Source organism: Cyrtonyx montezumae, unplaced genomic scaffold, assembly GCF_038088225.1.
Source record: "Cyrtonyx montezumae isolate F1298 unplaced genomic scaffold, pur_monq_1.0 scaffold_67, whole genome shotgun sequence".
NCBI lineage: Eukaryota > Metazoa > Chordata > Aves > Galliformes > Odontophoridae > Cyrtonyx > Cyrtonyx montezumae.
In genome coordinates, this window is record NW_027072075.1 from 137,307 (window position 1) to 163,003 (window position 25,697).

The following is a 25,697-nucleotide window of genomic DNA, read 5'->3' on the forward strand; positions in this document are numbered from 1 at the left end:
CTTTCCTATCAAAAGGAGATGGGAGATTCAAGCCTGTTTGCTATCAAAATATTCCTGTTCCATTTAATTACCCATAGAAGAAAAGAAAATTGAATTGGAAAAGACACTCCTTTCAAAGGTAGAAGGGAAAATTATGAACTAACATCTGCCTAAGATGAGAAATAAGAGAGAAAGACGTAATTGGGAAAGGCAGAAATTTCAGGATGGCAAGAAAGTACCAGCTACTGTAAATAAGACTGTGGTCAACCCTGTTTATTTGAGTTCTCACTACAGAAGAAGTAGGTCTTTCATGGTGTCATATCCGCGACGGTGACAGAAGGAAAACCAAGAAGGGAGAGAGAGAAAGGAAAGGAAAAAAAGACTACACCTTCAGTGGCCGCGCAGCTGCCTGAGCAGAGCTGTGCACTCTGAGGGGGAGGGGGAAACAGAGGGAATAGATGGGTCTACCAAAAAAAACCAAAAAACAACGGCACGACTTGAGAAGGAATGGTAACTTTACTAAATCTAATAAAATTGAACAATTGAGAGAGAGACAAAGTTTCCAAACCAAAAACTGGGAGCTTACCTTAGGGAGGAACTGCAAGGGAAGCACACGTGCTGAACTTCCATGGCAGCTCAGAGAGCGTGCCCAGAGAGAGCGGGCCTGGCATCCGGTGCGGAGCTCCGCCCCTCTGCTGCTCCCCGACAGCATTAACTCCTTAACTGCCTGCATGATGTTCTGATGTGGAATACCGGCATCAAAACCACAAAACCACAACAGATGTATGAGCTGTGGTACCTGCCAGCAGATTGAACGAGGGTCCTAGTGGCAGCAGGTGGACTCGTAGCCCAGAGTGCTAGCTACTGGTTTTGGTGTGACTGGACTAAGTGCAGCGACCAGAGTTAGGCCAGGGGTGTGGGCTGCAGATGTGGAATTCAGATACAAGAATTGGTATAGGTCCAGTGGTTGGAGAGCTGTCTCTAGGACTAGGGAAATCCCCATCGTCTCTGATCCCAGAGTGCCATCTTCTGGGAGATCGATGAGTGGACTGAGGGTCTGCTACTGGAGTCAGGCTGAGGTTGTAGGCTGCAGTACCTAGTCTGCAGTGTCACTACTGGAGTGAATGGGGCCCTAGTGTGAGGTAGTTGAACAAGTGGGGGTCTTCTACTATCAGTCATGAGATAAGACTGGAATGTTTTTCCCAAAACAGGTACTGGGGGGACTGGTGTGAATGAAGCAAGTATCTCGACCACAGAGGCAGGAGAAGGGCACGGAGTCACAGCCCACAGGCCTGGTCTCAACTGCTGAGGTTCCCAGCTGCATCGCTCAGTGTTTAAGTAAAGCTGCCCTCAGCCCCTCTGATATTTGTGGACAACCTGGAATTTGTAGAGAGAAGTAAAGACATTCCTGCTCTGCCAGATGCTATTCTGAAAACTGTGCAAAGAAGACTGTGTTCTAAAATGACAGTGTACTTGAGGATGTATTCATTCTCTCCTGAGGAGAGAAAAAGACTAAATGTGTGTATCTAGAAATAGCAGGAAGGGCAGAAGAGGTCAACAACAAACTCATTGACAAGGAAGCTTAGCTATCTTCATGTGTGAATTCTGCCCCAACCCCCCCCCCCCCCCCCCCCAAAAAAAAAAAAAAAAAAAAAAAGAAAAGAGGATATTAGTACCTTGCAAATTCTCCTGAATATTTTTAGACCACACACCAAAATTAGGAAGGCTGGCCCATATTCCACACCATTTCAAGTGAGATTTTCTGTCTCTACACAACAAACACCAATGGCAAGTCAGTCAAGTTGCCTTCAGTAGACACCTCATTTTTGTAACTGACATAGAAGGATCTGCCATGACTGGTGACCATCTAGTAACAGAAGTCAGGGGAAATTTTAAGTGGCGTGATTTCAGCTCTTAAGAAAGCTCCCATGCTAGCACAGTAGCTCACTTTTGCACAAAGGTGTCATTAATGTTTCCTGTGATGATCAGTGCATAGAAAATTAAAAAAAAAAACATGCTCTTTTTCACACCTGATGGAATGACTTATACACATACATACACACAAAACAACAGTTAACAGTTCCTGGGCTTAGAAAACATTTGTTTGTGTAGGTTCATAGAAACACCTCGAGGGTCTCTCCACAAATTGACTAGAGGCCTGAACTCAGATTTCCTATAGAAATGGCTCATGGAAGGCTTAGAAATAATCGTTAAAGAATTTTATATGAATTAACTGCTTAGTTTCAATTTGGTGGCACAAAGCATGAGGTTCAGTATAGTGTAGTCTGACCTCAGGCTCTGAATTTCTGTCATAAATTAACCATGCATTCTCACTTCAGCCATTCACTTATCATCCAAATCCAAAGGAATTCTGAGAGGCTCAGTGTCAGACTTGGTTGCAGATGAACCTGATGAGAAGAAGGGAAATAGCTTCACATTCTGGCTGTGATGATTAACAAAGGTAAAAGTGTACAACATTTTTTTCTGATGAACACTGAAAAATGAGAGCTTGTTGGCAGAGATGTCCAGGAAGATCCCAATCTTCTGTGGTCTACCACTCACAGTCAAGCGGGTCCAAGGATCTGTGTGGGCCCAATACTCTTGCCCATCTGCTAACCCTATGACCCAAAAACCATTCTTAGGGGACAGAGCCACTGTCTCTTTTCGTGTCACAGTCTCCTGGGCAACACCCAAGTTCCAGTTTCTCTTCTTTCCAACATCCACTTCCCAGTAATACATCCCGGATGTGTAACCTTCTTTTGCCAACAGAAAAGTGTGGGAATCAAATCTCTCCTCCTTGCTGGGCACCTTCCTTATCACACCAGTGTCTGTTACACTCTTCCCATCTTCAGACACTTCCAGTCTAGGATGAGCTGTGTCAGCATCAAGGGTGACATTAACTGCAATAACAAGGTAATTTCTTAAGTACTCGATAACAAGTGGTCTCTTTCTTTCAGACTTTTAATTGCTTTATCCTATAAATTAATACCCCTGCCTTGCCTTGATCTCCACTATGATAGGCCCTAGGAAATTTCTTTGCACAGGATACCTCCAACTTTTGACAGTCCAAGTCATCTCCCTTCTCCTTTGTGTCTCATCTCTGGCATACTGAGAGACACCAGCATGCAACAATAGCATGCAAAACTAAGGAAAAATGTGAGGAGATTACAAGCTTTCAATTAAGGAGTCATTCAACTGTAAGGAAGTGACCAGAGAATAAGAGCCATGCTTTGGAACACAACTCCTCTTCAAACAAAAACAGAATCACAAAATCTTCTTGCAAGAAAATGGGGAATAATTCCACTTACCAAAACTGCATGATAAATTCAGCAGATTTGTTGTACACTTAGTAGTAGTATTGCTCTATCTGAACACCCTGAAACAAACTTCTCTGTCTTATAAGACCAAACCTTTACTTTTGAAAATGAAACTATTCTGTTTTATATTCTGGAAGAAGAAAATGCTCTTGAGGTATTCCTAGGTCAGCAAATGGATAATTGAAGAGTTCAAAATAAGTTCTTGCTGTTGTGAACAGAGCAAGAGGCCTGAGGACAAATTACAGAACAAGAGGCCTGAGGACAAATGGTTACTCAATAACTATATTTATGTTTTAAGAGGTGGGATTCAAAATGGTGTTTTTCTTACCTTTGAATCTTTGTGCGTACCGCAACTCTAAGAAAGCAAACAGAACAAAAAAAAAAAAAAAAAAAGAGGAAGAAAATAGTGTTTTCAGAAGATCAAGAGTCCAGTGACCTAACAGCCCATGCTGCTAACAGAGGGTCAAGCACCTGTGTTATTGCTTGCCTGTTCTGCAGGTAGGAAAGCTATGCTATGATGATTATCTTCCATGACAAAGGACAAGAAAAACTGAAACCAGGAAAACATCAGCTGATTACATAGAAGTGTGCTATACTTAAATAGTAAGTACAAAACCACCATGAGAATCCCAAACACCTAAAAGGAAGAGGCGAAAGCTGTTGTGGACAGAGCCCAGAGAATCTAATTCTCTGGAGATATTCACGTGTTAAAACATCCCAGTAATTCTGCAAATTAGAAATGTGAGAGAGAACAGTGCAGGAAAGCACAAGAAGCAAATCCTTCACATATTTCTCCTTCACATAGGCACTCATGGACATTCAGCATACCACAATTCCAAAATGCAATTAACAATATAACACAGAGATTGGGTTGAAAGAAAAGAAAAACAGAAAAAGTACTGTAACTGTTGGATTGGCGGGTCAAAGATTCAAGAAGCAGAAGTCAAAAGCATCATGAAAGGGACCCAAGGAATCACCTAAACCATGCCAAAACTGAAAAGTACCGTCTGGAACACTGAGACTAAGGTAGAAGCAGAATCACACAGAGAAATCTCTGGGGGTAGTTGTCGATGCTGGAATAGCCCTCCTCACCAGCATTAACTTAGGAATTTCACACTGGAATATGAAATGTACCAAGATTTAAACCAAGATTTTCTATATAGTCAAGGACATGGCATTCATTTTCCTTGAAGCTATCTGTTGCAATGGGCATTGAATTTATGTCTTGACTCCTCAGCAGAAACATACAACATTCACACTGGAGTCCACAAAGCAATGAAGACCAAAATGGTAAGAGAACATGTCTGAGGCAAAACTAAGAATCTTGAGATCAAACCATGAGATGACAAGGACAAGCTGAAACAATGACACTGGTATAGTAGACAGTTCACTCACAGACCAATCTGAGGACAAATTGAATTGTTGCAATAGCCCTCCTCATAATCCACAAGGCCTTATCCAAACAGGAAATGCCAGATGGCAAGCAGAAAGACTCACCACACTCTGTACGGAGTTCCTCTGCCCGGACAATGCAGACAACACAGAAAAAGACACAAAGTCAGAAATCTAAAGGTCAAGCCCCATTGCCCTCCATGATACTCATTACATTTTAGGGACAAGGCACTAAAAGGGTCTGAGAGAGAAAGAAATCATTAATAGAATATCCACAGTCATACTGCTGAGCCTACCCTCCAATGTAGAAGTGGTCACAGCTTTGTGCAACTGGTAAGGAGCCCTAGCTTCCCCATGGATGGCATTTCCTTTATTTTAAAAAATAGATTTTTTACGAGGACCACTCAAAATTCAGAATTCTTTTCCAAAGAAAAAAAACGACATGCTCTAGCATGTTTCTGAGTTTTTCACTGGGGATGGCATTCCTTTCCCACGTGGATACTTGTTTCCTCTAGCTACTGATTTAAGTTTTGACTGGAAATTTGACATTGGCAGCTCCTCAGCATTAGCAATCCAAAGGCTAAAAGAACATCCCGGTAGTTCTGGTCATTCATAGTTGTGTCCAGGAACAGCCCATGAGACCAAGATTAGTAAACCCCAAGAAAATTCCTCCTCCTCATACAGTACTGCCAGCACAGCCAACAATGACATCATACCATAAAGGCACACTTACCAATCTGCTTCTGAAGTTGTGCTGCAAGGGAAGGAAATCATTAATAGAATATCCACAGTCAGATTGCTGGGCCTACCCTCCAATTTAGAAGTGGTCACGGCTTTGTGCATGTGGCAGGGTGCGCTAGCTTCCCCATAGATGGCATTTCCTTACTTTTGGGATTCAGCTTATCATGAGGAAACACCCCAAATTCAAAATTCCTTCCACATGAGAACACGGACTCAAAACATAAGAAAACATTATATCAGTTCAGCTATTTGTAACACGTTGCTGACAACAGCTGAGGTGAAGCAAGGTTTTGGCCAAGACTTTCCTCAACAGTCTGTGTCACTACGTGAGCGCTCAAGGATATGACATAATTAACATTCACTTACCAGTCTCAATTAGTAAGTGTTCGGATAGGTAAAGAAACTATTATTAGGAGATACGCAGCTGCTCTGAGGAGCCAGCAAGTGAAAACAAAGAACACAATTGCATTGTAGCAGAGGCCTTAGGAGATAACATTTTCTAAGCCAAAGCTGGAGTGCACCTGCTGGAGCACTCAGGATGGGGTAGTGGCTATTTCACTCAGGGACCTCTCTAGGGACACTTGACTTGTCTGGAATCTTTGCTATCTCCAAGGCCGTAACCCAGGAGGAAACGCAAGAGGGCAAGCAGAAGGACTCACCATTCTTTGCACGGAGCTCCTCTGCCCAGTCAGTGCAGGAAACACGGAAAAAAACATGAAGTCAGTGAGAAATCCAAACATCCCAGAGCACTGCCCGCTTAGACTTCCCAAGAAAGCATGGATTGACAAATGCTTTGGGAGGTGCCTTGGCTCATGCCACACCATGTTGCTCCACAATACCCCTCGCGAGAGAGCCAGAATAGTTCCACCAGTCCATGCCACATCGTCCCAGCTGTAGCCATCCCATATCAGCCTTCCCTCCACACTCCCATATGTACTCTCGCCTACTCCAAAGACTCCTCCACACACATCATCAGCTCCAGCACAACTACCTCACCCAAAATCCTGTCTATCGCTGACATGGTTGGTCAGCAGTGAGACAGCTCCACTCACCATTCTCCTTCTCCAGGGATTCTGCCAGAAGAAAGGGAGAAAGAAGGACACTTTGCTTAGCTCCCCGTCCTCCATAACAAATAAAGTATGGTAGGCCTTCTGCCAGGCACATTCACACTACACCTACATCTCATACATGAGCTTCCTCAAGCACAGTGGCCATGGGGAAATGTCCAGCAGGCACTCACCTTTCCCTCCATCCTCCACTGCTCTTTCCTGCCCCTGGAGCTCCTCTGAAAAAGATGTGTGGCAACAAGAGTGAGACATCACGATCTGGGCCGAACAGGAGGTGTTGCCCACATTGTGGACAAGCAGTAAGTGGGCTCGGGGCACAGGAGCACCCAGCATTCTGTGCTGCGTGAGCCCCTATGCCCTTCATACTGCTCACTACTGCATGGGGACAGAGGCCTACAAGGGTCCCACAGCCACAGCCATTATTAGACGTGAGCAGCTCACATACACGGCATCTCCTCCCGACCAGCACAGCACAAGCCAGAAGATGCAGGAATTTGCAGGCCACTCCCACAGTTATCTCAGGACATTTCTCATGGCTGGAATAGCACTCCTCACCATCCACAAGTCCTTACCCCCATACAATATGCTTGTGGACAAGCACAAGGACTCCCCAGACTTTGCACACAGCTCGTCTGATTGTTCACCACAGGCAACAAAAAGGAAGGCAATCAGTCAGGACCAAGAACCACAGGTCCCAGGGCACTGCCAACAGGGATTTCCCATCCCTGCCAGTAGCAAATGGTTTCCGTGGAGGGACATTGGATCATGCCCTGACACACTGTCACCCACATCCACCTCCATCTAGCTAGCATCACAGGGAACACTATGGGAGGCATTCAACAACAGCCCAAAGTGAGAAGCGGGGTCCCTCAGCTCTGGTCTCATCAGCACGCAGATGCAGAGCTGGAACACAGTATACCCTCCATGCAGCATCTCGTCTCTTAGGTATTATATCCATGTACTACCAAGCTCGGAATAGCCCTCCCCCAACAGAAATACACTTACACCTGCTTTCCTAGATCACACCAGCAGCTCTAGCATGTTTCTGAGTTCTTCACTGGGGATGGCATACCTTTCTCACGTGGATACTTGTTTTCCCTAGCTACTGATTTAAGTTTCGACTGGAAATTTGACAATCGCCACCCCTCAGCATTAGGAATCCAAAGGCTAAAAGAACATTCCAGTAGTTCTAGTCATTCATAGCTGTGCCCGGGAACAGCCCATGAGGCCAAGATTAGTAAACCCCAAGAAAATTCCTCCTCCTCCTACAGTCCTGGAAGCACGGTCACACAGCGACATCATACCATAAAGGCACACTTACCAATCTGCTTCTGAAGTTGTGCTGCAAGGGAAGGAAATCTTTAATACAGTATCCACAATCAGATTGCTGAGCCTATCCTCCAATTTAGAAGTGGTCACGGCTTTTTGCACATGGCAAGGAGCCCTAGGTTCCCCATGGATGGCATTTCCTTACTTTTGGGATTCAGCTTATGATGAGGGAACACCCAAAATTCAAAACTCCTTCCGCATGAGAATGCGGACTTAAAACTTAAGAAAACATTCCATCAATTCTCCTCTTTGTAACTGGTTGCTGACAACAGTTGAGGTGAATGAAGCATGTCTTTGGCCAAGACTTTCCTTCAACCGGGAAGCAGAAGGACTCACCACTCCCTACACGGAGCTCCTCTGCCCAATCAACGTAGACATCAGAAAAGAAGAAACCAAGTCACATCCAGACTCACAGGTCCCCAAGCACTGCCCATTGGAGCTTCCCACCCCAGCCAAGATCACCAAAGGCCTCTAGGAGTGACTTGGCTCCCATCCATTCATACTCCCCCTCTCAGCCCTCAGGTTCTGGATGAGATCACTGCTAGCTGCCCCAATCACAACTTCCCCATCATAACACAGGACTAATCAAGACCTAGGCCAACACCATCTCCAGCACAACTGCACCACCCAAAAACCTGCCTATTGGTGACAGAGGTGACCAGCAGTAGTAAAGTTCCACTCACCTTTCTCCTTCATCAGAGTCTCTGCAAGAAGAGAGGGAGAAAGGAAGGACACCATGCTTAGAACCCCATTCTCCTTAAAGAACAGGGAAATAGTATGGGAAGCCTTTAACAAGGCACACTCACACTACAACTACACCTTTATTACACTTGAGATTCCAAGATTAGTAAACCCTAAGAAAATTGCTCCTTCTCCTACTGTCTTAGCAGCATGGTCACACAATGACATCATACCACGAAGAAAGACTTACCAAGCTGCTTATGAAGTTGTGCTGCAAGGGAAGGAAATCATTAATAGGAAATCCACAGTCAGATTGCTGAGCCTACCCTCCAATTTAGAAGTGGTCACAGCTTTGTGGAAGTGGCAAGGAGCACTAGCTTCCCCACAGATGGCATTTCATTTTCTTTTAGGATTCAGCTTATCACGATGAAACACCCCAAATTCAAAATTCCTTCCACATGAGAACACGGACTCAAAACTTAAGAAAACATTCCATCAATTCAGCTATTTGTAACACGTTGCTGACAACAGCTGAGGTGAAGCAAGGTTTTGGCCAAGACTTTCCTCAACAGTCTGTGTCACTACGTGAGCGCTCAAGGATATGACATAATTAACATTCACTTACCAGTCTCAATTAGTAAGTGTTCAGATAGGTAAAGAAACTATTATTAGGAGATACGCAGCTGCTCTGAGGAGCCAGCAAGTGAAAACAAAGAACACAATTGCATTGTAGCAGAGGCCTTAGGACATAGCCTTTGCAAAACAAAAGCTGGAGTACACCAGCTGGAGCACTGAGACTGGGGTAGTGGCTATCTCACTCAGGGACCTCTCTAGGGACACTTGACATGTCTGGAATCTTTCCTATCTCCAAGGCCTTAACCCAGGAGGAAACGCAAGAGGGCAAGCAGAACACTCACCATTCTTTGCACGGAGTTCATCTGGCCAGTCAATGCAGGAAACACGGAAAAAAACACAAAGTCAGTGAGAAATCCAAACATCCCAGAGCAGTGCCTGCCTAGACTTCTCAAGAAAGCATGGATTGACAAAGGCTTTGGGAGGTGCCTTGGCTCATGCCACACCATGCGGCTCCACAATACCCCTCGCGAGAGAGTCAGAATAGTTCCACCAGTCCATGCCACATCGTCTCAGCTGCAGCCATCCCATATCAGCCTTCCCTCCACACTCCCATATGTACTCTCACCTACTCCAAAGACTCCTCCACACACATCATCAGCTCCAGCACAACTATCTCACCCAAAATCCTGTCTATCGCTGACATGGTTGGTCAGCAGTGAGACAGCTCCACTCACCATTCTCCTTCTCCAGGGATTCTGCCAGAAGAAAGGGAGAAAAAAGGACACTTTGCTTAGCTCCCCATCCTCCATAACAAAAAGAGAAAAAATATGGTAGGCCTTCTGCCAGGTACACTCACACTACACCTACATCTCAATTACGCTTGAGTTTCATCAAGCACAGTGGCCGTGGGGAACTGTCCAGCAGGCACTCACCTTTCCCTCCATCCTCCACTGCTCTTTGCTCCCCCTGGAGCTCCTCTGAAAAAGATGTGTGGCAACAAGAGTGAGACATCACGATCTGCGCCAAACAGGAGGTGTTGCCCACATGGTGGACAAGCAGTAAGTGGGCTTGGGACACAACAGCACCCAGCATTCTGTGCTGCGTGAGCCCCTATGCCCTTCATACTGCTCACTACTGCATGGGAACAGGGGCCTACAAGGGTCCCACAGCACAGCCATTATTAGACGTGAGCAGCTCACATACACGGCATCTCCTCCCGACCAGCACAGCACAAGCCAGAAGATGCAGAAATTTGCAGGCCACTCCCACAGTTATTTCAGGACATTTCTCATGGCTGGAATAGCACTCCTCACCATCCACAAGTCCTTACCCCCACACAATATGCTTGCGGACAAGCACAAGGACTCCCCAGACTTTGCACACAGCTCATCGGCCTGTTCACCACAGGCAACAAAAAGGAAGGCAAACAGTCAGGACCAAGAACCACAGGTCCCAGGGCACTGCCAACAGGGATTTCCCATCCCTGCCAGTAGCAAATGGTTTCCCTGGAGGGACTTTGGATCATGCCCTGACACACTGTCACCCACATCCACCTCCATCTAGCTAGCATCATAGGGAACACTATGGGAGGTGTTCAACAGCAGCTCAAAGTGAGAAGCGGGGTCCCTCAGCTCTGGTCTCATCAGCACGCAGATACAGAGCTGGAACACAATATACCCTCCATGCTGCATCTCGTCTCTAGGTATTATGTCCATGTACTACCAAACTCAGAATAGTCCTCCCCCAACAGAAACACACATGCACCTGCTTTCCTAGATCACACCAGGAGCTCTAGCATATTTCTGAGTTCTTCACTGGGGATGGCATACCATTCCCACGTGGATAATTGTTTCCTCTAGCTACTGATTTAAGTTTTGACTGGAAATTTGACAATAGCCACTCCTCAGCATTAGGAATCCAAAGGCTAAAAGAACATCCTGGTAGTTCTTGTCATTCATAGCTGTGTCCGGGAACAGCCCATGAGACCAAGATTAGTAAACCCCAAGAAAATTCCTCCTCCTCCTACAGTCCTGGAAGCATGGTCACACAGCGACATCATACCATAAAGGCACACTTACCAATCTGCTTCTGAAGTTGTGCTGCAAGGGAAGGAAATCTTTAATACAGTATCCACAATCAGATTGCTGAGCCTACCCTCCAATTTAGAAGTGGTCACGGCTTTTTGCACGTGGCAAGGAGCCCTAGCTTCCCCACAGATGGCATTTCCTTACTTTTGGGATTCAGCTTATCACGAGGGAACACCCAAAATTCAAAACTCCTTCCGCATGAGAATGCGGACTTAAAACTTAAGAAAACATTCCATCAATTCTCCTCTTTATAACTGGTTGCTGACAACAGTTGAGGTGAATGAAGCATGTCTTTGGCCAAGACTTTCTTTCAACCGGGAAGCAGAAGGACTCACCACTCCCTGCACGGAGCTCCTCTGCCCAATCAACGTAGACATCAGAAAAGAAGAAACCAAGTCACATCCAGACTCACAGGTCCCCAAGCACTGCCCATTGGAGCTTCCCACCCCAGCCAAGATCACCAAAGGCCTCTAGGAGTGACTTGGCTCCCATCCATTCATACTCCCCCTCTCAGCCCTCAGGTTCTGGATGAGATCACTGCTAGCTGCCCCAATTACAACTTCCCCATCATAACACAGGACTAATCAAGACCTAGGCCAACACCATCTCCAGCACAACTGCACCACCCAAAAACCTGCCTATTGGTGACAGAGGTGACCAGCAGTAGTAAAGTTCCACTCACCTTTCTCCTTCATCAGAGTCTCTGCAAGAAGAGAGGGAGAAAGGAAGGACACCATGCTTAGAACCCCATTCTCCTTAAAGAACAGGGAAATAGTATGGGAAGCCTTTAACAAGGCACACTCACACTACAACTACACCTTTATTACACTTGAGATTCCAAGATTAGTAAACCCTAAGAAAATTGCTCCTTCTCCTACTGTCTTAGCAGCATGGTCACACAATGACATCATACCACGAAGAAAGACTTACCAAGCTGCTTATGAAGTTGTGCTGCAAGGGAAGGAAATCATTAATAGGAAATCCACAGTCAGATTGCTGAGCCTACCCTCCAATTTAGAAGTGGTCACAGCTTTGTGGAAGTGGCAAGGAGCACTAGCTTCCCCACAGATGGCATTTCATTTTCTTTTAGGATTCAGCTTATCACGATGAAACACCCCAAATTCAAAATTCCTTCCACATGAGAACACGGACTCAAAACTTAAGAAAACATTCCATCAGTTCAGCTATTTATAACACGTTGCTGACAGCACCTGAGGTGAAGCGAGGTTTTGGCCAAGGCTTTCCTCAACAGTCTGTGTCATTACGTGAGCGCTCAAGGATATGACATAATTAACATTCACTTACCAATCTCAATTAGAAATTGTGCTGAAAGGCAGAGAAACCATTATTAGAAGATAGGCAGTTGCTCTGAGGAGCCAGCAAGTGAAAACAAAGAACACAATTGCATTGTAGCAGAGGCCTTAGGACATAGCCTTTGCAAAACCAAAGCTGGAGTACACCAGCTGGAGCACTGAGACTGGGGTAGTGGCTATCTCACTCAGGGACCTCTCTAGGGACACTTGACATGTCTGGAATCTTTCCTATCTCCAAGGCCTTAACCCAGGAGGAAACGCAAGAGGGCAAGCAGAACACTCACCATTCTTTGCACGGAGTTCATCTGGCCAGTCAATGCAGGAAACACGGAAAAAAACACAAAGTCAGTGAGAAATCCAAACATCCCAGAGCAGTGCCTGCCTAGACTTCCCAAGAAAGCATGGATTGACAAAGGCTTTGGGAGGTGCCTTGGCTCATGCCACACCATGTTGCTCCACAATACCCCTCGCGAGAGAGTCAGAATAGTTCCACCAGTCCATGCCACATCGTCTCAGCTGCAGCCATCCCATATCAGCCTTCCCTCCACACTCCCATATGTACTCTCACCTACTCCAAAGACTCCTCCACACACATCATCAGCTCCAGCACAACTACCTCACCCAAAATCCTGTCTATCGCTGACATGGTTGGTCAGCAGTGAGACAGCTCCACTCACCATTCTCCTTCTCCAGGGATTCTGCCAGAAGAAAGGGAGAAAGAAGGACACTTTGCTTAGCTCCCCATCCTCCATAACAAATAAAGTATGGTAGGCCTTCTGCCAGGCACACTCACTCTACACCTACATCTCAATTACGCTTGAGCTTCCTCAAGCACAGTGGCCGTGGGGAACTGTCCAGCATGCACTCACCTTTCCCTCCATCCTCCACTGCTCTTCGCTGCCCCTGGAGCTCCTCTGAAAAAGATGTGTGGCAACAAGAGTGAGACATCACGATCTGCGCCGAACAGGAGGTGTTGCCCACATGGTGGACAAGCAGTAAGTGGGCTCGGGACACAACAGCACCCAGCATTCTGTGCTGCATGAGCCCCTATGCCCTTCATACTGCTCACTACTGCATGGGGACAGAGGCCTACAAGGGTCCCACAGCCACAGCCATTATTAGACGTGAGCAGCTCACATACACGGCATCTCCTCCCGACCAGCACAGCACAAGCCAGAAGATGCAGAAATTTGCAGGCCACTCCCACAGTTATTTCAGGACATTTCTCATGGCTGGAATAGCACTCCTCACCATCCACAAGTCCTTACCCCCATACAATATGCTTGCGGTCAAGCACAAGGACTCCCCAGACTTTGCACACAGCTCATCGGCCTGTTCACCACAGGCAACAAAAAGGAAGGCAATCAGTCAGGACCAAGAACCACAGGTCCCAGGGCACTGCCAACAGGGATTTCCCATCCCTGCCAGTAGCAAATGGTTTCCCTGGAGGGACTTTGGATCATGCCCTGACACACTGTCACCCACATCCACCTCCATCTAGCTAGCATCATAGGGAACACTATGGGAGGCGTTCAACAGCAGCTCAAAGTGAGAAGCGGGGTCCCTCAGCTCTGGTCTCGTCAGCACGCAGATACAGAGCTGGAACACAATATACCCTCCATGCTGCATCTCGTCTCTAGGTATTATATCCATGTACTACCAAGCTCGGAATAGCCCTCCCCCAACAGAAACACACATGCACCTGCTTTTCTAGATCACACCAGGAGCTCTAGCATGTTTCTGAGTTCTTCACTGGGGATGATATTCCTTTCTCACGTGGATACTTGTTTTCCCTAGCAACTGATTTAAGTTTTGACTGGAAATTTGACAAAAGCCACCCCTCAGCATTAGGAATCCAAAGGCTAAAAGAACATCCCAGTAGTTCTGGTCATTCATAGCTGTGTCTGGGAACAGCCCATGAGACCAAGATTAGTAAACCCCAAGAAAGTTCCTCCTCCTCATACATTCCTGCCAGCACAGCCACACAATGACATCATACTATGAAGACACACTTACCAAGCTGCTTATGAAGTTGTGCTGTAAGGGAAGGAAATCATTAATAGAATATCGACAGTCAGATTGCTGGGCCTACCCTCCAATTTAGAAGTGGTCACGGCTTTGTGCACGTGGCAAGGAGCCCTAGCTTCCCCACAGATGGCATTTCCTTACTTTTGGGATTCAGCTTATCATGAGGAAACACCCAAAATTCAAAACTCCTTCCACATGAGAACACGGACTCAAAACTTAAGAAAACATTCCATCAATTCAGCTATTTGTAACATGTTGCTGACAACACCTGAGGTGAAACAAGGTTTTGGCCAAGGCTTTCCTCAACAGTCTGTGTCACTACGTGAGCGCTCACGGATATGACATAATTAACATTCACTTACCAATCTCAATTAGACATTGTCCTGAAAGGCAGAGACACCATTATTAGAAGATAGGCAGCTGCTCTGAGGAGCCAGCAAGTGAAAACAAAGAACACAATTTCATTGTAGCAGAGGCCTTAGGACATAGCCTTTGCAAAACCAAAGCTGGAGTACACCAGCTGGAGCACTGAGACTGGGGTAGTGGCTATCTCACTCAGGGACCTCTCTAGGGACACTTGACTTGTCTGGAATCTTTGCTATCCCCAAGGCCTTATCCCAGAATTAAACACAGAAGGTTACGCAGAAGGACTCACCATTCTTTGCACGGAGCTCCTCTGCCCAGTCAATGCAGGAAACACAGAATAAGACATGAAGTCAGTGAGAAATCCAAACATCCCAGAGCACTGCCCGCTTGGACTTCCCAAGAAAGCATGGATTGACATAGGCTCTGGGAGGTGCCTTGTCTCATGCCATGCCATGCCATGCTGCTCCACATATCTATCACATGATAGCCAGAATACATCCACCAGTCATAGCCAAATTTTCCCAAGCAGGAGACCATGTTGCTCGGGGCACTGCTATCTGCGGCCATCCCATATCAACCTTCCCTCCACAGATCCCTCTGCACTCTCATTGGCTCCAAAGACTCCTCCATACACATCACTACCTCCAAAAGAACAACAGCACCAAAAGCCAGCCTATCACTGACATGGTTCCTTACTTCTCAGGGAATTATACTCTATTTCCTTCGAGTTTTCTCAATAGTTGTTCTACCTCACCAGTTAGTTCAGCATTAATTACAGTGTTAATTCTGAAGTCCTACAGGCCCTGACAAATGCATATTTTGGCAGGAGAACAGCCTTTCCTCAGAAATGAGGACAACCATTCAGAGATCTCGCTTTGGTCCATCAAGTAAAGATACTTCCTACATACTCAATAAACCAATCCACTCACTCCAATTGAACTCTTCCTTCTTAGTTTTGCGATACCTTACACTCATCAGGACCACTCCCAGCCAAGGATTGGGCATTTTCTGGAAGAAGGGAAATCTGTGTGCAGATGTAAACCTGCCTATCTTATTGTACTTTGGAACTCTCTCCCTCAAGATGATCTTCTGGGACAGTGGTTTGAAAGGAAAGCAGCAAAAGTTTTTCTCAAAAATCTCTCTCAGCATTGTGGTTGCATTACTATTCAAGATTTCTTCTCAGAAAAATCCATCTTAAGAGCATACTGCTTAAAACTTTGATATATATCAAACTTTTGTATCAAACTGGCAGTTTGACAGAAACTGCAATATCACTTCCAAGTGCTATAAATTCTTTCACACCTAAATGTGAACTACACGTCCGCACTTAAAAGGCATAAAATGAAACAAGAAAACTCACCTGTGTCACTGAATGGATGCCAGATGATACTGTTGAAAATCTGTAGTACAATTCCTAAAAATGGAACAACACGATTTAAAAAAGCATGGAATGCTATGGTACAAAGGAAGTCAGATTTCCATTCATTTTCTCCATATTTATACAAAATTATCCAGATCTCACTTCATGAAGAAATGCCCTAGAGGCTTTCTTAGGGTTCTCCAGAGTCATTGGCATTCTCAATATGCAGAAGCAGATTCTTTCTTCTGCTGCATATGGGAGACAAGTTTTCTTCTTTTCTCCAGGTAATATTAAGCTTGCAAAACTATATAATTTCAATTTCTTTAGAATATTTAAGCATGTAAATTGATTTTGGTGAATTGAATATATTGTGAAGGAAAAGTAAGAGAGTGAAAAGACACCCAATTCATAATATCTTAACAGATAGATGCCAAGTTAACAATGTTTCTGTAGTTCATTTACTAAGACAGAAAAGAATAAATAAATAATAATGGTATGAAAAGGAATGATGAGAATGAAAAAGGTACTATCATTTAAGAAAATCAACGTCAAAATGTCTAGGTGCTAAAAACACAAAGGTCTGGAAAGGCAAAGGAGAATATTGTGTGTATTGGGGGGGGTTCTTGGTCAGGTTTTCTATCATATTCAATCTGTCTTGAAAACCCTGGCAAAAATATTGTTGCTCATAATTTACTCTGGGAGTAGCAGTGAAGTGGGAAGATGTTTACAATCGTGACTTTGTTTTTTTGTCTGAATATGAGGGAGGATGTTGATTGTGGAGGATGAAGAGTTCTGGAGTATATTTGGAAGGCTGGAACCGTTCTTGAGAGAATTAATTAACAAAAGGATTCTCTTGAAGAAATCTAGAGCTGTGTGTTTCTTGGAAAGAATGAGTTATCTCCAACATAGAGTGTCTATGCCACTTGGGAGGACAATACATGGTTGGAAATTCTGGATGACAAGGATATTGGAATCTCTCTGCAAAGAAAAATTGCAAACGGGGGACTCTGGCATGGAGGAACAGCTTACCTATTACAATAATGAAGCAAAAGAGATAAAGAATCCAGACCCAGTCATGGTTTCCTGAAAAAAAAAAAGGGAGAAAAAGCAATTTAAAAAGAATGACAAATTATTTCCTGCAATATAATACAGATAAAAAGTGGCAGTGGAGGTCATATAATGCATACCATTTGGACATGGTTAACAGAAGAATATTTTTTAAAATAATTACTCATCTGGAAGAGTGATAATGAGTGCAATATATTTTAAAGAAAGCTTAGACATAGCACTGATGTTTTTGTATTATATCACTACTTAAAAACCTTGGAGATGAACTAGGAAGCATGATTTTTTTTTTCCTGGTAATTCTTAAATAAATATTTATCTTGCACTTGTATCTACATTATTATTCACGAGCCTGCCTATTTCACAGACTATTTCTGAATATAGTAATGTTACTGTAAGAGATACCATAAAATCACTTTATCTTAAATTGAATTTCAAAGCTATGACTAAATAGAAGTTACAGAAGATGACCTGAGTGATCTTTTTCAGTCTTAATGATACCATAGTTTTATGATGGTAAGGGATATCATCTCTAGCCTTGCTGCTCAATATCATCTTTCAGTCAGAATAATTCTTTAAGTGTTTAATACAAAAGATCTGTCATCACTGAAAAATAGATGTTCATGCTGGGAAATGGGATTGAAGTACTTAGCTAGAAAACCCACTGTCTTCCTGGCTTTCCTGGCATCCCCAGGTGCTCTTCTCTTCTCAGACAGAAGTTGGGTAGTAGGATACCATTGCTACAGAGTCACTGATTTTCTCAAAATATTGAACAATATTTGTCTGAATTGATCCAGCTGTTGAGTGTTGTTGGAAACAGGCTGAAATAATTCATAGTATTAGGCCTATTCTTCTTAGTAGGGTAAGATAATGTGAAAAGAAGGCATTTTCTCCATCAGAAAAGGTTTAAGTACAAGAAATAAATCTTAATTGCTGCATACCTGACTGCTGAGCAAAATGTAAGTAGGTTTCCCAATTAGCTGTCAAGCCAGAAGGTGGTGGTTGTCCACAAAGCATCTCAAGAGAGAACTCTATTGCAAAATTATTGTCTTTCTCCTCTAGAATGCTTGTCTTGGCCAGTGAATATAGACCTTGTACTTCAGAAATAGCCAAAATAACTTTGGGATTTACATAGTCACCTCTTATTCGGCTCCTGTATGTACAAGTATGTGCAGTGCTTGGCTTTTGCACAATCATTTCATTCAAGGAACCTGTAACAGAAGCAAGTGATCACACTTGCATTAGGCCCAACACAAAAATAGCAAGTACACCACAAAAGAGATTTCACAGGTTACCCACAGCTTTGTTGCTGCTTCATCTGCCATCAAAATCATCTGGCTTTTGAGCATTTAGTTCTAAAAGTTTCAGAAGCGACAGGAAGACTTTTCATTTTTCTCACTTGAAAATGTGTAAATTCCTGCCTAAACCAAGATGTATTTTCCCAAAAAGCTCTCTAATAAATTCAGTACAGAAGACAAATTAATGGATAGGTATTAGGAAAGCAGCATTTGTCATTGATCACCATGACTGAGGTGGCATTTACAAAAAAAGAAAGACTCATCTGGAATCAAACTCTTTATCTTTTCCCCAGTTTCCTGAGTTCGAGAACCTTGCACTCACAAAACAACACACTCATTCACACTATTAATCATGAGGGAAATCTCTGAAACCCCTAATCTGTGGGTGGCAGCCCTGCCCACAGCAGAGTTGTTGGAAATACACGGTCTTTAAGGTCCCATCCAACCCAAGTCATTCATGATTCTATGAACCTACCAGTTTGGTTTATCTTTTCTTTGGTGAGTGTAACGATACATTTCACATCTACATCATCACAAGGAACTGTCATGATGCTTTTTACTACAAAAAGATCTGCCTCACTCCAGGTGACACTGCTCTTGATCTCCATGTTTTTTTTGCCTCCTCCATAGGTTGTCCAAATGACTTGAGGCTTTGGGTACCATCCTTTTGAATTACATGTGTAGCGACACAAGCTCTCCTCCTGCTGATCCTTTACCAAAGCTGGCTTATTCCCTATTGCTGTAATGGAGTTATTCCAATGAGGGAGAGAATAAGTAAGCTCTATAAAAACAAAACCAAACTGAAACAAACAACGAAACAGATCTGAAAGTATCAATACACTGCTCTAAATATTCATGGCACATAGAAACTACCATACATGGCCAGAACAAAGGGCTATTTACTGTGACTCTTACAAGGAAAAATGTGGTGGCCTCATATCATGCATAGACAGTGAACCATAGTGAGATGGAATGGTGAAAAGTCAGGAAGGCTACGTGGGAATTTGAGAAAACAGATAAGAATCTCCATATTACTGAGAGGCAATGAAATACAGACCAATTCAAAAAGAACAGTGGGGAGAGAACAAATAATAAGATGTTCCCTGTCTTGTCTAGTAACAAAATAGCATATGGTAGGATTATAAATAAAATATTTATAAATACCTTCACATATAAATACATACACACATAAATACATACATACATAAAAAGAAAGAAAGGAAAGAAGGAAGGAAGAAAAAGGAGAATGAAAAGAAGTAGAAAAGGAAAAAGAAAAAGCTTCACAAATTCCACAGATAATGTGGAATGTGAAATACACTAATGACAGATGTGTGGATGCTAGAATGCTAGATGTTTACATGCAGTCAAACTAAGCTCTGGTGTTACTTGTCCAACAGGAGTTTGGATCCAATAAAATGCTTTCTGGAAATACTTTGAGGTTTATAAGTGGGATAGGTCTTCTATGATGGAGGATTTCTAATGAAGAGAGAAAACAAGCCCTTAGCAGACCATTATGTTCACTGCATATTGGTAAGTACCCTTTCAGGTAGCTCTGATTGTTATTCAGTTTATAAAGTCAAACTGCCACAAGTGCAGAGGCTGAACATTCATAATCCCAGAGCAGAAAATAAATAGATAAATAAATAAATAACCTATCAGTACTGATACAGGAATACTCAGCATTGTAATGCTGTTCTCTGTTGCACTGTTTTCCCACATGACAAGTCACAACACTTTGCCCCTTCTGTACTCAGCTTTTAGATAGTCAGAACTGAAGCAAGATATTCCAGCATAAGTCTTGCCTTAATTCCCTATGGGGAAGATCTCAACTGTTGAACAAGGAATAGTTAGAGCAAAAGATTCTTGATGGGAACTGAATTCAGCATGGTCATAGCAATCTCCCTGTTTACCTATAACATCAAGGTGAGTGACAGCCTCCTGGGAGACAGTGTTGCCACTGACAACACAAACGTACACCCCACCATCAGCTATTTGCACTTGTTGGATAATCAGGAGAAGTCTTCTTCTCTCCCAGCGCCCCTTAATCCTGCACTTTTCTCCATCCTGGCACTGCTCCACTACTCCATCCAGGCTGGAAGAAGAGCAGAGTGGAGCATCTCTTCCCTTTTCCTCTTTGTACCAAAACACACTTGTGTTGGAGGGTATGCTGGGCGCCAGCTGGCAAGTCAAAGTTACTTGCTCACCAACAGAGACAACAGAAGGGTCAACAGTAATGGTGACAGGAACTTCATCTGCAAGAAAAAAAGTGGAAGCACTGTTTTTCTCTGCAAATATCATCTTCCTACTGATGGAACAATGAGACAAAAGTCTCAGTGTTAGGTTAATCCAAAACAAAAATATGTTCTAAGCTAGAATTTTTCAGTCCCCTACAATGATGGGGACAGTCTTGAGTCAATGTTACTGGTTCCTTTAGACACATACATACATTAGAATTTTCACCTTTCCAGGTTTTATACACATCAGCCATGCTAGATAATCTTGGAGAACAGGGGCATTTGGGGCAGGAGCTTTTTTTCAGGCAGACAATAGGTACATTACTGGAAGGATTATAATTGAAAGCTCACTAACCAAGGAGCAATTAACCAATACGAGATGCAAAGATCTCTGCAACAATCTTCATACCCTGAAAGAAATCTGAAAGAAATACAGGCTCTTGCTCTTCACTCACCTATGGGACATGTGAGAGACTGACTATGCCTTTTTCATGTGTGTGATAAGAAAACACACCTACTTTTACTCCCTGAGAACTCAGAGCAGGACTGGAGCATCTCTCATCATTTGAGATGGCCAGCACTGTCCCAGCCCTGGTCTTGAATGTGTCAGATGGGGCTGACAGTACATTTATTCTTTCAGAATATGGGAGTATGAACTGAAGTGCAGGTGTCATATCTTAGGATAACTGGTGCTGAACTGAACACTGAGTTATGTCAAAGTAATGAGCAGAACTTGGGTTTCAGAAAGGTGGTTGCTCTTGGCATTTTCCTGGTGGACACAACAGCAGTGTGTGTCTTGGTGAGCAAACTGGGGCTTTAACAGTAACAGGCACTGCCTTGCTTCTTCATTATTGCTTGAAAGACTCATTTGGAGACCCACCTCAGAAACTTCACCACAGCAAGTTTTAATGTGGCTCAAATCAGTGGTTTAAACCAAAACCAATTCCTGAGCACAAAGAACCAGGCATGGGTTTAAGACAAATATCATAAAGGTGACACAAACAGGGCTGAAAGAAATCTCTTTCTGGAAGTATATGTCTACGTTAAATTATGCTAACTGTCTCTCCCCAAGGGGCTTTTCACCCTGGACAACAATCGGCTAGTGATCAGTGACTAAGGCAGTCCACAGAAAAGATATTTAGCATGTGGCACTCTCTTTTATATGCCAGTACAGGAAAACAGGGGTTTTTTCCCCTTCTTCCTTTTTTTTTTTTTTTTTTTTTTTTTTTTGTTTGTTTGTTTGTTTGTTTTCATTTACATGCTTAGAGGAAAAGTTTGGTTGAGAGAAACTGGAACTAGAACTCAGTTCCAGCTTACTCCGTAGATTCTGCTTTCTTCATTTCTTTGCATGCCACTGATCTTACATATAATTTATCATACTCACTAAATTCTACAGCTAAACTGGATATAATAAGTCTTCTCTTACCTGTAAACCATGTTGCAATAAAAAAACATGCTGGAAGACTCAAGAACATGAGTACTCGGATCTTCTGTCTTGAGCATATGCTGAAAATATCTTTCAGAAGTGTCATGTTGGTCAAGTTGTTCAAAATCCTCCTGGAAATGGCTGACCTACTATGAGAAAAATAAGAATTCCTGAGAGGAATCACGCACAAACAAGTGGATCTCCCTAAAACAGAAGCACTTTCTTTAGCAAAGCATTGAAGTCTTCATTCCTATTTAGCAGGTAGAGAGGGAAATATTCACTTCAACTTCTGCTGATATTCATCCAAAGTGCAAAATATGTGGTTTGAACAGAGGTTGAATAAAGAAAATTCCTTAGGACTCATTTGGGCCTTTCCCCTCTCTGTTCCACTATTTTCTACGAGACAACAAGGAAGAGGTAGAAAAGAATCATATGCAGGATGGAACAATGCTGCCACTTGGTTGAGCTCTTTGTGGACATATTTCTAACCAAGTGAATTACTACTCTGTTACATTGTTCGTAACCTAAGCTCAGACCACAACATGGGCCTCACCAAGGATTTAAAAAGATTTAAATCATGATGAAAGATTTTTGCATTTTCCCTGTTGGCCTAGGAATCGCAAAGCATTTAAGCCACCTGAAAGTGATTTTTGTATTGTCAAGGATCAACTTTATGACCATGGATCTACTATACAGAACAACTGCATCTCCTGAGACCAAGCTTTTGCAATTTCAAGCAGGTAATACATTTTTTTTTGCATCTAAACTGTGTAAGCAAAATACACAACCTATAGAACAGATGGAGTTCTTCCCTTGTTGTAGCTGATGATGAATTTACTTTGTCATAAACTACAGACTCTCTTTTTTTGATCTCTGCTGAGAGGATTTTTGCAGCTCTGTACAATCCTAAAAGGAAATCCATGAGCAAGATGGGGAATACGGACAGACTCTCAGTACCTTCCACCTGGCTGCAAACTGTAATCACTGGGGTTCTTTTTGGCACTAAGAATTGGGTTGGTCACATGGTGTTCTCAGTTTTGTCATTTTCAGTGCTTTAAGGGCAGTAAGAAGCCTTAATGACCCTGAGCACCCTCACCTTTCTGCCCATTGCACTTCGAAAGTCAAGTCTGTGCACTGCACCCCTGTACCTAGCTCTCCTTTCTTGACAGACCTTGGACCTGTGCTGCTGGTAGCTTGTGTTCTGGGTAGACCTTGAACCCACACTGGAGCCCTCTGCCAGCTCCTTGATAACACTGCTAGGCTCTCCTACTATGCATGGCCTGCATTACCTCTCATGTTGGATTCATCTACAGAACTGAGCTGAACTTCATGCTTCCTCACCTACACTGATTCTGCAATGGTGTGTCAGGTTCTGGTACAAGATTCTCAGATCAAGGAGCCAGTGGTGACTTACTTACCATCAGCCATTCCTTTTTTACAGTTGCTCTATTGTCTCATTAAACCAATCACCCTATCTCCCAGCATGCCTCATTTCCTATATCTATAATTATGTTATCTCGCACCTGCAATCTATCCTATCTGCAATAACTTTGTACTCTTGTTCTCTTTCAATGAAAAATACCAGTGAAGTTCTAAAGGGTAATAAAAGTATGTTAGGGCAATAAAGCTAAGTGTTGTAAGGAAGCACCTGAGGAATACAGCATAACTCGTTAGAGCACAGAATTCAACTTAAACACACAGAAGAAAAGGCGACAATGCAAGTATCCACAGCATCACTTACGATACTAATTGCCCAAAATGCATGTTAGAATAACACATTCCCAATTAATTCCTTCATGTTGTTTCATCAAGCACCAAAGTTGTACTCAGCTGCATGCTAAAAAGATTAATGATATACAGAGAGGCACATTTATCCACATTCTGATTACCAGTTTGCATTTACAGTCTTCTCTAAGTTTATCTATATTTCCAAAGTAGTAGTCCAATGAAATAAATTAAAACTGCAGTATAAATCTCAAAAAAATGCTTGATTAACTTAAAATAAATATTCTGAGGCTTAGTTATCACAGTACTCATTCCTTAATATTGCTAAGATATCCTCTACGTTTTTCCTTAACGTTACTACAACTCCCAGCACCTCTCCTGTGAAGTAGTAAATAGAATATATTGAGCTAAAATAGCATCCAAGTTATATTATTTTGCTGTTTTCAATATGTGTCTTTTATAGCATTGAAAATTCTTGTGCTCTTACCTATCAGCAGTCTCTAGACCCGTTGTTAAAAGGTAACAGGAAGAAAGAAAAATGTCTCAAGTTACAGAATGAAGTAGGAGGAGCAATTTTGCAGAGATGGGAAAATGAAAAAGAAACGCCTCTCCCTTGTTGGAAAATAAAATCAAGATGGCTGTAAAGTGATAGATAATTAAAAATAAAAAATAAAAAAAATAAAAAATCAGATTAAATTAAAAAGATATTACAAACAAAACCCTTTCTTTTCTCTGTGTTGTGTGCTTTTAGCAAGGGTATAGTAGCCAAGGGGGCTCAGGTGTGACCTCATAGAAGCTAGTACGGTTCTGTGTTTTTGACTTAGGATGTGAATAATGGTGATACAACACCAACATTTTTGTTGTTGCAGAGCAGTGCTTACATTGTGTCAGAGACATTTCGACTCCTCTCACTGTCCTGCAAAGATGAGCTGGGGAAGCACAAGGAGTTGGGAGGGTGCAAAATGACAACAGTTGACCTAAATTGGCCAAAGGGATATTTTCATATCATGTAACATCATGGTGAATAAAACTGGGAGTGCTGGCTGGGGGACTGCAGCTGCTCAGAGACTGGCTGGGCACTGGTTGCTGGGTGGTGAGCAATTGCTCTGTGAAGGAGTGTTGGTTTGTTTTTTGCGTTTTCCTTCTCCTCTTCGCACTTGTTTTGTAAAGATACATATATTTACTATGATTTTCTCTCCCTTTTCTGTCTTAGTAAACTGTCCTTATCTCAATCCAATACTTTTACCTTTTTTTTTTTTTCTTCTGATTCTTCCCCATCCCATCTGGGAACAGTCAGCATTTTATAGCTTCACTTCTGAGCTCTGTCATGACTTGTCTGTAACATCATGTAATTCGGGTAACTTACTGATATCTTATTTCTCCAAGTCCATTCTCAGTTGATGTAATTTTTTCTATCATCTTCAGTACTGTTTGCAAGGCTATCCTATAACTATTGCTTTCGAGGATTTCTTTTTTAAATATGTGCATGACCTTATGGACCATCCTTCTGATTTTTTATTTCTTTTACACTGTTCCTATGATTCCCTAAATTTTCCAGGGATTTTATATTTAGACAAATTTCATTACTGTGTTGTGACATATGTCTTACTTTAAGAGTCTCTTTGTCTGTATTTTTTTAGGTTATTTGGCCTTTTACAGAGTTCCTTCACATTGATTATCTGTGTGCTGAACTTACCTGACTTGCTTTGTCAA

The 25,697-nt window shown here is 43.0% G+C and overlaps 1 protein-coding gene across 1 annotated transcript; it reads right to left on the reverse strand.

The window, feature by feature from the left end:
• Positions 1 to 2,250: 2,250 nt before the first annotated feature.
• LOC136057461 (butyrophilin subfamily 1 member A1-like) lies at positions 2,251 to 24,515 on the reverse strand. Its single transcript, XM_065750187.1, has 16 exons — positions 24,472 to 24,515; positions 22,260 to 22,408; positions 20,510 to 20,851; positions 19,075 to 19,338; positions 18,243 to 18,512; positions 17,266 to 17,319; positions 16,237 to 16,290; positions 15,166 to 15,186; positions 13,160 to 13,180; positions 12,767 to 12,787; positions 6,482 to 6,502; positions 6,089 to 6,109; positions 5,422 to 5,442; positions 4,794 to 4,814; positions 4,301 to 4,317; positions 2,251 to 2,937 (listed from the first exon to the last, which is right to left on the reverse strand). Exons 2-16 carry the CDS (start codon positions 22,363 to 22,365, stop codon positions 2,323 to 2,325), a joined length of 1,869 nt encoding a protein of 622 aa, XP_065606259.1. The 5' UTR covers positions 22,366 to 22,408; positions 24,472 to 24,515; the 3' UTR covers positions 2,251 to 2,322.
• Between the last annotated feature and the right edge of the window lie 1,182 nt (positions 24,516 to 25,697).

Coding starts and splice junctions, on each gene's coding strand:
- LOC136057461 (XM_065750187.1), bottom strand. CDS start 22,365: ATGACACTTCTGAAAGATATTTTCAGCATATGCTCAAGACAGAAGATC. Junction 20,852..22,259: donor TATTGCAACATGGTTTACAG/GTAAGAGAAGAC, acceptor TTTTTCTTGCAG/ATGAAGTTCCTGTCACCATT. Junction 13,181..15,165: donor GGAGCTCCGTGCAAAGAATG/GTGAGTCCTTCT, acceptor TTCTTCTGGCAG/AATCCCTGGAGAAGGAGAAT.